The 12773-nt window shown below is 46.1% G+C and overlaps 1 protein-coding gene across 1 annotated transcript in view; it reads left to right on the top strand.

Annotated features, from left to right (window-relative positions):
- ANO2 (anoctamin 2) overlaps positions 1-12773 on the top strand; it is a 340487-nt gene that overhangs the window by 269039 nt on the left and 58675 nt on the right. The window contains exon 16 of the mRNA XM_060658635.3: positions 9239-9434. Coding sequence (XP_060514618.2) covers positions 9239-9434 — 196 coding nt within the window. The remainder of the gene's footprint in view (positions 1-9238; positions 9435-12773) is intronic.

Raw genomic sequence — 12773 nt, 5'->3', positions numbered from 1 at the left:
CATTCAAGAAATGTTTAACTGGGCAGGTGGGGGAGGCACCTGGCTGGCTCAGTTGGTGGAGTGTGCGACTCTTGATCTTGGGGTTGTGAGTTCGAGCCCCACGTTGGGTGCAGAGATTACTTAAAGTAAAATCTTTATAAAACAGTATTAAAAATATATTTAATGGGTGCCATCTATGTGCTTGACACTGTTCTTAGGCACTGGGGATAGAGTAGAAAGTAAAATAATCCCTCCTTTAAGGAGTTTACAGATGGCAAATACATACATAAATAAGAAAATTGATAAGTAAAATAGACTTCTATCTCCAGTAGTGGTAGGTTAGGATATTAGTAGCACCCCATCTTGCTGAAAATAACAAAAAATACTGGATGGATGTATTTTTTCATTCTTCCTAAAGGCTTGGGGGGCTGATAGGTTAGTAAAGAATACTAGGCGATTCCTTTCTTTTTAATTTTTAATGTTTATTTATTTTTTTTTTTGAGAGAGAGAGAGCGAGTGTGTGAGCAGGGGAGGGGCAGAGAGATATTGAGACACAGAATCTGAAGCAGGCTCTAGGCCCTGAGCTGTCAGCACAGAGCCCTATGTGGGGCTTGAACTTTTGAACCGTGAGATCATGACCTGAACCAGTTGGATGCTTAACTGACTGAGCCAGCCAGGCACCCCAATACCAGGCTATTCCTAATATGGATCCATCTAGGGGAAACTGATAACCAAGAAACAAATACCTGGGCATTAATACTGCTTTTACTTTGAGGACATTTTCCCATGTAGACAAACTTGGGCTTTGGTTTTGGTGGTTTTATGGGGCAAGGAGGATAGAAATCAGAAGATATGGCTCACTCAAAGTGGGGATGCTAACAGGAAGTTCTCACCAAGTTAAACTGGAACTCCACAAGGAACCACACTCTCAGAATAAATGTAAAATAGAACTAAACCCACCCCCTCCCGACTCGTGTGACTGTAGAGAACACTGCTCTGGTTCTAAGTAGAACAGGGAGAAAAGAGGAACAAAACCTTGTCTCTGAGAAGTGGTCATGGATGATCCCCATCGTGGACTTACAGCATAGTTTGTCACTCGAGAGACCCAGGGAACCTCGGGCTGTAAACTTGGTCGAGGACAGGCAGCCCTTCCAGGTGCCTGGCAGAAGCCAACACAGATTCTCTGTAGGAAAGCATATTTACACCAGTCCTCAAAAAATCCCCCAGAATTTTTCCAGGACCAAAAAGAGAACACAGTTAAAAACAATCAATTGCACAAGAAGCTGAAGCACTCTGAAAGAGAACCAGTGGGGATAGACAGAAAAGACTAAAGGTCACAGGTTAAGACAGCCAGGTTGAAAAATCTGCCAAAAATAAGAAACTATTTTAAAAATGACCTAAAGATTTGAAAAGCAGCCAATAATCTTCTAGAAATGAATATATATTGATAAATATGAATATATAAATATTTAATAATGAACATATGTGATATGAATATGAACAGGAGTATATAAATGTACATAAACATAATATTACATATATATACACACCATGGATGGGATTAACAACAAATTAAACATAGCTAAAGAGATAATTTGTGAAGCACAGCACAGGTTAGAAAAAATTATCCATAATGCAGCATAGGGAGACAAAAGATTGAGAATTCAAAAGAGAAATTAATAGATTTGGAAACAGACTGAGAAAATTTAACATGTATTTAATTGCACTGCTGCAAAAGGAGCGAGAATAGTAATGAACAAGATACACTAACCGATGGTCACCTAACTGGCTAATTCTGCTAACAGAATTCCAATTTGGAGATTGAAGAATCCCAGTGTGGCTCAGTCAGTTAAGCGTCTGACTTCAGCTCAGGTCTTGATCTCACGGTTTGTGAGTTCGAGCCCCACGTCGGGCTCTGTGCTGACAGCTCCGAGCCTGGAGCCTGCTTTGGATTCTGTGTCTCCTTCTCTCTCTGCCTCTCCCCCACTTGTGCGCTCTCTCTCTCTCTCTCTCTCTGTCTCTCTGTCTCTCTCTCTCTGTCTCTCTCTCTCTTTCCAAAAGAAAGAAAGAAAGAAAGAAAGAAAGAAAGAAAGAAAGAAAGAATCCCAATGAAATTCAAGCAGGAAAAATAAAAAGAAATCTACGTTTACATTCATCACAATGAAATCATAGAATATATAAGACACAAGAAAAATCTCAAATATGTTCAGAAATCAAAAGATTACCTTCAGTGAAGAGACTGTCCAATTAGCCATTGATTTCACATAGCAGTTGGAAGTCAGAATATACTGACATGCTGTCTTCCTGTGCTGAAAAGAAAACACTTGATAATCCAGAATTCTATACCCAGGAGAAATACAATATAGAAGTATTAGGATAAAGATATTTATAGCGAAACAAAAACTGAGGTTTGCCACCAACTGTTTCTTTCACTAAAGGTAATCCTAAGAATGTACTTCAGATGTGATCCCATATGGAGAATTAGAGTTTTAAGAAGTGAAGAACAAAGTGGTAAATATGTGGGAAAGCCTATGCGTACCTTGGCTGTGAAAACAATAATGATGGTGTCTCATAGGGTTAAAAATAAGGTAGAATCGGGGTGCCTGGGTGGCTCAGTCAGTTAAGCGTCTGCCTTCAGCTCAGGTCATGATCTCATGGTTCATGAGTTCGAGCCCCACATTAGGCTCTGTGCTGAAAGCTCAGAGCCTGGAGCCTGCTTCAGATTCTGTGTCTCCCTCTCTCTGCCCCTCCCCAGCTTGCACTCTGTCTTTCTGTCTTTTTGAAAAATAAATAAACATTAAAATAAAAGTAAATAAGGTAGAATTACAGTGTACACAGTAATAATAGCATATAAGTTGGGTGGCCATTAATGGAACCATAACAGTGTTAGGTCTTTTTATTTTCTCCCTGACAATTTATATGGAAGGACAAAGACTAAGAATATATCAAATGAACACTTATTATAAAACAGTAATAAATATGATGGTGTGGCATTGTTGCCAGGATATAATTAGACCAGTGGAAAAAACAGAAAGCCAAGAATCAGAGCCATGCAAGTGGCACTGCTTATTCTTGGAGAAAAGGTGAATCCAAAAGAATTTCATCATACGATGCAAAACAGAGGGAAGTCCACCATGACTTTAAGGTTCTTATCCTGAGCAATCAAAAAAGCTGGAGTTATCCCTTACTGGGATAGGGAGGAATTCTGGAGTTGCCTTCATGATGGATATAAATTTGCAGTTCAGAGGACTCCTCATCAGATGGTACTGGTGGTATTTACAGCCATGAAATTGTATGAGATTACCAGGAGGCTGAGCGTCAACAGAGGAAAGTCCAAGGGTTGAGTCCCAAGACACTGCCATGTTCAAGTTTGGGAGCATGAGGAGGATCCAAAAGACAAGATTAAAAGTAACAGCCAAAGGATTGTAGGGAGTTGTGGAAACCAAGAAAGTATTGCAAGGGGAGGGCAATCAATTATGTCACATGCCAGTGATCAGTCAGGCAAGGAGAGCACTGAAAATAGAAGCTTGTCTACTGTCTGAGAGAGGAGCTGGTATCATCAGCATCAGTGTCAACAACAAACAGGTTACCTCACCACCACGGACAAATGAAGGCATACCTTTGTTTTATTGTGCTTTATTGCGCTTTGCACGTGTTACATTTTTTATAGTTGAAGGTTTGTGGCAGCCTGCTTTGAACAAATCTCTTGGCACCATTTTCCCAAAGCGTTTGTTCACTTCTGGTCTCTATGTCATAGCTTGGCAATTCTTGCATTGTTTCAAGCCTTTTCATTATTATTATATTTGTTACGGTGATCTGTGATCAGTGATTACAACTGACTGAAAGCTCAGATGGTTAGCACTTTTTAGCAGGAAAGTATTTGTTAATCAGAGTATGTATGATGGGTTATTTTTAGACATAATGCTACCGCACACTTAATAGATTACAATATAGTACAAACATAACTTTTATATGTACTGGGAAACCAAACAATTCATTTGACTTTCTTCACCATAATAACTTGCTTTATTGCGGTGGTCTAGAACCAAACCCGCAACACTCTTGAGGTTTGCCGGTACTGAAAACTGGCTCAATGGTGGGTCATCTCCCCAAAGTTCTAATTTTTTTTTTAATTCCATGGAGACCTCCTAACTGGTGTGGAGTTTTTTCTGTGTTGTTTGGAAGTAATATATAATTATATCTTTGATCTTCCTTTTCCCAACCCCACCCGACTGACTCCACATCTCGATACAAATGGGAGATTCTATATTGGAACCGAGAACTAATTGTTGTGTCTCTCTACGCCTGGGGTCCCCCACCTGTCATCAGCCAGTGCCCAGAACTGGACTACATGAACAGGAGCTAGGAGGAGAGTGGTAGAAATAGGGCAGGACCCCTTTAAAGATCACCCCTTTACAGTCAGGCGTGCTTGGGTTGACAGAAATAAAGATCAATAGCACTCCTTCTTACTGTCAAAAGTATTATGGGTTGGACCATAAATTACATAGTCTCATACCTATTAGATTTTTTAAAATCTTTATTTTATGCTAACTTTTCCTTATTTTTTTTCATTGAAAAAAAAAAACAACTCTGTCTTCTAAAGAAAAGGGCTTGGCACAGCCCTAGAACAAGGTGTGGAGTGGCACATAAAGGGGCAGGGTGATGTTTCTAAAAAAGTGGGGTTTGGTTATGGAATTAGGGTAAAGCCAAAGGCACATACTGCAACACATGTGAGTACTGAACGTCCTTCTCTCCTCCACCCCCTGTGACTAAACGTTGGCAGGAGAGGTCAGGACCACGACTGTGGGGAGGGTTTCAGGGATGCCAGTCTGCCAGATCAGCTGGGGATATTTTTCATGGGATGGTTGAGAATAAGGCAGTGCCCTGCTGCTGTGTTCCTCTTCCCCAGCTGTGACAGAGGCCAGTGTGGGACAAGGTGAATTTTCTCTTTCTTCTCCAACCCAATGTGTTGAGCTACAACAGTGTTTTTCCTTTTTGAATTAAAGCTCTTTTGTTTTCTTTTTATGTGGGAGGGGATTATCAGAAGCAGTGTCCTGGCTCTAGAGCTAGGTGCCTGAGCTTTCCTTCCATGCCCAAGGCAGTCATTTACTTCCACTTGTGTGTTGGGAACCAGCCCCCAGAAACCCTCCTCCATCACCTGCCTTATTGTGGTGGCCTCCCAATTGTGCCCCTACAGATTAGTCAGCCTGTTGAGGTTGTTCGCTGGCTCAGCTGATCGAGCATGCGACTCTTGATCTTAGGATCGTGAGTTCAAACCCCATGGTGGGTGTAGAGCCTACTTTAAAAAAAAATCATCAGCTTACTGATCTTTTTAAAATCTGGATCAAATCATGTCACTTCTCTGCTCAAAACTCTCTTAAGGCCCTGCATCTCATGAGATGTAGAAGCCAGCATCCTTGTACCACAGGAATGACCCTCCTCCTCTCCACACCCACCTCCCCCTTTTATTCTCCTTTGGCCACCCTCTGCCTGACAGCCCCTTCCCTCCGATTTCCCTCTTTAGGGCCTTCCTGAAATATCACCTCCTCACCCATGCCTTTCCTAACCAGATATACTCTCTGTTTGATGCATTTTAGTAGTTTGTTGTCTGTCTTTCCCCACTAGAAGATCAGTGCCACGAGGGCAGACACTCCTGGGCAGTCTGCTCACTACTATATCCCTGACACTTAGAATGGTGACTGGCATGTAGAAGGTACTCAAGACATATTTTATGAGTGACTGAATGAGAAAGTAAGGTAATTAATCATTAATAAGTTGCCAGAGACGATCTATTTGTCAATGATAAAGTCGATAGTGTGTGTGTGTTTTAAAATTGAGCTACTATTACGTGCCCTGCCTCAGACTGGCTATTCTCCCACTGGTTCAGCCAAGATTGCTTCTGACTTATCTGTTTCTACATTTTTGTTTTGTTTTGTTTTTTGTATTCTTTTCTCCAAACCTTTCTCGTAGGAAACTGTCCCAAAGCTACTTCTGTGGGATTTTCTCTGACTAATCCCCCTGTGCTCTGCTTGGCACATATGAAGCTCATGAACTGAGCCTGTACTCTGTCCGCCTGCTATTAGGCTCATCCTTGTACATGTGCAGTGGTTTTCTCCACCGTGATTGTGAATGTAAGACCTGGAGCGTGGGGACCAGACCGTCTCTCCTTCCTATGTCTCATAGCATTAAATAGGACTCTGGACTCCATAGCCTGGGTTCTGTTGCAGTTTGGCTGTGTCCACAAGTAAAGCTATGGGATCAGAACACCAAAAGCAATGGGGACCATGGTGATGTTCCCATGTTCTGGAGAGCTAGGGTCCTAGAGCCAGGGACCAGCAAATCTTTACCAAGTAGGTTCTGCAGTAAGGCACCGCTGTGAAAGGGCATGAGGCACAGAATGCAGTCCAAGACAAGTCCCCACTTTTGGCCTATTTGGGGGGAGACTGCTCATAAACATGAAATATCCCCAGCACATATTTCCTGAATTTACTAAGCAACATCAACACTGCAGCCACAGTGGTGAAAACAGTGCTGGATTTAGTACTACTAGAGGACCTGCTTTCTAACATCAGGATAGGATGAGATTGTAGACGTGGGAGCCACAGAGCAGGGTTCAGATCCTGGACAGTCAGTAAATGGCATCCACAAAAGGCATGTTTTACATGATTGTTATAAGGATAAGTGCTCAGGTAGATGTGTACTGAATAACGCAATCGAGAGGGCACCGCCATTAGCATCCCAGCTTTGCCAGGAGCTGTCCAGACCCTGGACCGATCACATTGCTGCTTCTTGGGCCTCAGTTTCCTTACATATGAAATTAGAGGCTGGACGTGGATGACCCCTGAATGCTAATATCCTTTAACTCCCATCAGGATTCCAGAGGCTAGGGTTGTAGGCCACGCCTTGTGACCTTGAGCAAATCACTTCACTTTTCATGCCTGTTTCCTCATCTGCAAACTGGTCACAGGACTGGGCTGGTGTCCTCCAGGCTCATCTAGCTTGAGGAGTCCTGAGGAGCCTGCAGGGACACTGAAGGACAGCTTCAGACCTGGTTGCTGTAGTGGAAGGGAAAATCAGGAGCTGAGAATCTAGGATTGCACAGAACAGCACCAGAGGGCTGGGGAGGGGTGTGTTGGAGGTAGGGCCCAGGAGGACAGGAGGCTGGGACAAGTGAGTAGAGCAGTGCCTCTAGAACTTGGATAGGAGTCTCGTTCAAGTGCGGATCCTGAGCCACTGGATCTGGAGCTATCCTGGAGATGCTGCATGTTGACCGAGCTCCTGGCCCATGCAGCAGGTCCATGGATCACACTCCGGGTAGCAATAAAGAATTTTCTTCCTTCCCCAGTTTAGCAGCTGGGCCTCTTGGAGAAGAATAGAAGCCGATCTCCTTCCCCCTCATTCCTCCATGCCCCACCCCCAGGACCCAAAGCAAAGGATGTTTTTGCCATTGTTTTCCCCCCCGTCATTCCCCCAGAATCCTCCAGAATGCTCACACACACTCACTCTTTGATGCCCTGGCCTCCCCCGCCTCATCAATACTTCCATCACTGGCCTTTTGCTGCAAAAGTGATTTCGGGGGAAAAGAATCTCACACCACGTTTTCCAGGCCCTTACTGTCTGGCAGTGACAGTCCCGGAGGAACGGGAAGTGAAAATGTCTACATTGTTGGAGAGCGGTGATGTCATGTCCAGCCTTTCCGACTTACACGGTGCCCATTCCTCCGTCGTCCTGGAGGCTGGGGCTTCTGCCGCTCCCACTCCCTCTAATGAGGGTCTCCCACACGGTGTCATTCCCATGTAACCTCTTCTCCACCCTGACATACACACATGTGCGTGCGCACATGCACGCACACACGCCCTCTACCCAGAGAACGTTGCCATCCTGCCTGCCTTAGGGAGGCCTCCTTTTTCACACTGTGGCCCACAGGGCAAATGCTGATATTTGTACAGCGTGCGGGGGTAACAGCTGAGGCTGCCACCAGCACACCCCCAGCTCCGGCAGCCCCAAGCGCCCCCCAGAGGCCTGAAGTCGTTCATACCTTGACACATCTGGAACCCATTCCCCATTCGCCCACCGGTGTCATACACAGCTTGCAAAGCATTGCTTGAACCAGAGCGCCCCCCCCCCCACCCCTGCTACCCCCTCTCTCCTCCCCTCCTTTCTAGGGAGGGAACGTGTAGTCCAGGATACTTTGTATTTTCAGAGGGAATCTTTGCTGTCCCCAGCCAACACCAACCACCCCCCTCCTGCCCCCGCCATCCCCTGATCCCAGAGGAAATACTACCTGAACAGCCTCCTGTGCAGAAAGAATTCTAAGAAGACTTCACTTGACTGACGCAAATTAGAGTTTTGCTCTGAGCAGGTTACACACCTAGACGTTCAGTCTCCTTCCTCTGCCCTGAGAGCTTATGCAGGGCACTTTCTTCCCCTGACATCCTTCTGCTTCATGGAAATGGTCCTCCCTGGCTCTGATGGGAGAGGAGAGGGCCTGGTCTGGGAGAGTGAGTTATTATTCTTAGGTTCTAGAAAGAGGAAATGGGGGGCCCTTGGAGGTCAAGCGACTGGTAAGCTTTCCTTTCAGCCTAACAGCCGGAGATTTCTGCACCAAAGGAGAAATCCGAGTCCTCTATTACAGTTGCCTGGCAGAGAAATCTTACAGTGATATTTTGTTCACCCTGAGGACCAAGAGTCTACAAATCTCATGCCTGGTTTATCTCTCTTTATTCTTCTTTGGGCAGCTTTCCCACACACACCGCATGAAGCTGACTCACTGCTTCTCAGCTCAGACACCTTCCATGGCTCCCTGTTTCCTTTCACCGAGAGCCCAGTTTACATCCCATTATTCCCCTGATCTGCTTGTTCCTCTGTACTCTCAGCCCCTTCACAGAGCATGCAGTACCTCTCAGGTCTCATTCACTGTAAGAGTTCAGCTCTCCTCCGTGGTCAACTGGAAACCCCCTAATGAAAGAAATAACATCACGTGTGTTGTACGCACCTCAGCGTCCAGTGTTTTCATCCTTAGGGGTTTGTATGTATTAGAGACCATTTGGCATTTCGCAAATGGAAGACAGTCTCCATGGACAGTGCACCCCTCCATAGAATTTGCACGAGAGTTTAGAGGGTGTGCCGCCCCCTTGTTGCCTACTGGTGGACTCCAGATTAATAGTACCTGACGTAGCGAAGAGGACTGTTGGCCGACCAAATAATAGCTGCCCAGTACTTGTCTGCTGAGCCGTAACTCTCCCTGTCTCTCAAACAGATTGCCCTGACATTTTCCATCGTCTTTGGGGTCATCGTGTATCGCATAACAACTGCAGCAGCCCTGTCTCTCAACAAGGCTACACGCTCCAACGTCCGGGTGACAGTGACAGCCACAGCAGTCATCATCAACCTCGTGGTCATCCTCATCCTGGACGAGATCTATGGTGCTGTGGCCACATGGCTCACCAAAATCGGTACTGTGTCACCAAATCCCATGTCTGCCCTAGGCCCCCTTGAACGAAGTTGGCTCAACACATGCGAGGTTTTTGGTGGTGGTGACTGAAAACGAAAAAAAGAACAGGAACAAAATGCTTTGTAGAGTGCATTTCAGTTGGAGAAATGAGGACGTACCAAAGAAGTTACGTACTTGCAGGGCCTGCCAGGGGCCTCCCCTCAGCCAGAAATCCTCCTTAGGGCATTCTCTATCAGTAGTCTTCCAGCCCAAGTTGATTGCCTCATTGTCGCCAAAGAATCATTCATGGGACCTATTCTTTTTAGCCTAACCTAGAAGCAAGATGGGTTCAACACTTCCTGTTACAAATTACAGAGTTTTAGCCTTTCCTCATTTTCCCAGGAGTGTTTACAGAGTGGAGAAAGCTCTTGATACTTGAGCCCTGGAGGGTCTCATCTATCCCCATATTGCTGAGGCCCCAGAAAATCCATACATTCCCCACACACTGAGCAGACTTCAAAGAGGCATATCAGACTTCCCAAGCTTCAAGCCAGTGAGAAAAATGTGGTGGCCTCAGTATTCAGACGTGTCATTTGAGCCACAACCTGCTGTTGCCTGAGCACCATTTTTTGGCATTTGCGCTTATTAGACAGGGGAGAGCTGAGAACTGAGACCCTTTCCTCATGGTACTTATCCTGGGTGGCCTTGGGGCATGCACCTCTTTCCCTGGTGGAATCTGGGGACTAGGGCTGTCAGCTTCTGACTATCCTCAGAAAAATTGAACTAATAATTAGATGTCTTTAATTCACTGACTAGTTAAAAGCTAGACACTTGACAGGATAACCCCCTTGTCAAGAGAGCCTTCCCTGGAGGATCAGAACATTCCAGAAAGGTTTCACTAATTCCAGTTAAAGGGATTCTTTCAGTGACTTTCCCTGGCTTGGCCTCTACTCACAGTGGGCATTGACTTTTGGTCTCCATGTGGATGTAGAGGTACCATCTGGAATGGAGGTTCTGCACATTAATAAGTGTTACCTGTCCGTGTTCCTTCATAGGTTTCTGGAGAAGAGTCAGCAGAGAATGTTGCTTCAGGGTGTTTAGTGGTATGTGAGATTCTATAGAAGTACTTAGGGGGAGCATCCTGGAGGGCTTCTGAGGTATAAGGGCATCAAGTTGGATTGCTCACAGATAAGTGGTATATAGACACATAGGTGCAGAGGGAGGGGGAAGCGGGCAGGAGGAGAAGAGGTTCCTGGCAGAGGAAACAGAATAAGAAATCTGGCAGTGAAGGGAGAAATTAGACCCCTCAGGGTCAGAAAAGGCACAGGGGGGGAGTGCACAGGGGCTAGGCTTGTACAATGGGCACAGCTTTGGTGCCAGGGGAGCCGAGGGGGCAGAGAGCTCAGCGTACGGAAGAAGGAAACACGAAGCATGTCCAGGATGCTACAGGAGTCCAGTGTGGTGGTTCCTCTAGGGTCTGCAGCATGTCCAGGGCATAGCAGAGTGAGAAACTAGGCCCAGAGCATTGACCCAGACCTGATTTTTCTGTAGAAGACCTTGAATGCCAGGCCAAGGATGCTGCTAATTTTCATAGACATGGGAAAGTGTTTGCTGGAGTTCGAAGAGTCATCCAATAAAAAGTACCTATCTTTCAGCCCTAATCATTGAATATGCTAAAAAGTAAGATGTAGGCAAAAGCTGAGACTTCACTTTTAAAGCTAAAATAGGCTACATGGGAGGAAACAGCTTAGCAGGAGAGCCAGATAGCCTTCCTAATACAGGATTACAGACAGACGTCCCTCCCAGTGGCCAGCAACGGAGGGCAGGGAAGCCAGGCAAGTCTTAGGACGTGGAGGGGCAGGGCATAGACCCTTTCCTCCCCAGAGGAAGGGCAGAGGGGGTGGACAGATGAGGCATGCTGGTGTCACCCTCCAGGCTGACTAATGAGATAAGCTTCTGTCCCCCAAGAGGGTAAAGGATGAGGTGGGGGAGACAAGTTAGGGCATTACAAATAACACACTCCTTCCACATCGGGGAAGCATCAGGAGTGGAAAGAAACGTCCCCCATCCCCCTCAGTGGCTCTGGCCCCACACCACTGGGGGACTTTCTGAAGAATGCAACATGATTGGAGCTGTATGTTTGCAGAACTATCCTGGCAGGGACATAGGATGCCACAGAGAAGAGAGAGGCAGGAAGGCCTAATGTAAAGGAGATTAATGAGTGTGTGGGCAGGAAGTAGGGAAGAGAGGAACAGGAAATCGGCGATGGTGCAGAAATGTCTTCCTGCTGCCCATTTGCATTACTTTGTTTCACTTGTGTTCCATGGCTTTAGAGAGTGGTAGGGCTAGAAGATAGAGCGTGGTCCACAGTCAGAACCTCACTGACAAGGGTTTAGTGAGCACCTCCTGTCCACAACGCAGGGCAAATTCTCTTTGCATTGGGCCATAAAACACCATCCACACTGTGAAGCTACATCCACTGTTCCTAACAGCGCTTTCTCCCTCACCCACAAAGTTCAGGCTCCCCCACGCTGTGCAACCAGTGGCTGGTAAGGAAGTCTGTGCTCTGGAAAAGAGATGAAATCCTGGCAAGTACCTTTTGTTCTTTGTGATAGCGATACTCATAAAGCGACTTTCAACTTAAAAGAGTTCTGTTATCCCATTTCATCCTCACAGAAACTGTGTGCGGTCAGCAAGGAGAGTATTATATCCTCATTTTACTAAGGCTCAACTCAGATTGTCCCTCTGAACTGCAAATACCTTTTGTGCTCTGTCGGTGTGAGTTTCTTACTGTCTGGACCAAAGTGGTGTATTGGGTCTCCATGCAGGAACCCATGTGGGCCTCGTCCTAGGTTGCTGCTCTTGTCTGCCTTGGACTGGATGTTCTCAGAGGGTCAGACAGGTGTTTTTGTATAGTGGAAGGGCCACTGAATTCGGGAGCCCAGTGGAAGGAACCTTTGAGTTCTGGGCCTGACTCCTTCTCCCTCCCATCCCCAGATATGTGGCATTGGGCAAACAGGGAGCTTTTCTGGAACCAGTTTTATTGATCTTTCCTTCATTATTTCCCTCCTTCCTGTCCACTGATCATCACCTCTGTGGGGACTGTTGTCACAGCCTAAGGACTATGCCCTTGTCTTTAGCCTCTGTCTATGGGTCTCCTGCTTGGAAATCCCCACCCAGTCAGTCTTTTCAAACTTTCTCCTTGGGCTGGGGGAGGGGAGCACCACTCCATGCCCCCACAGACAACTTCCATTTGCCCTTGGGTCAGATATAAACTAGCATTCGGGGCCCTTGTGTGTGGGTTTCCCAGTCTTAGGGTAGACGAGACTCTGCCAGGGTGATAAATCTATCTTAAAATCTC

Source organism: Panthera onca, chromosome B4 (genome assembly GCF_046562875.1).
Source record: "Panthera onca isolate mPanOnc1 chromosome B4, mPanOnc1 haplotype 2, whole genome shotgun sequence".
Taxonomy (NCBI): domain Eukaryota; kingdom Metazoa; phylum Chordata; class Mammalia; order Carnivora; family Felidae; genus Panthera; species Panthera onca.
This window is presented reverse-complemented; position numbering and strand designations above follow the sequence as displayed.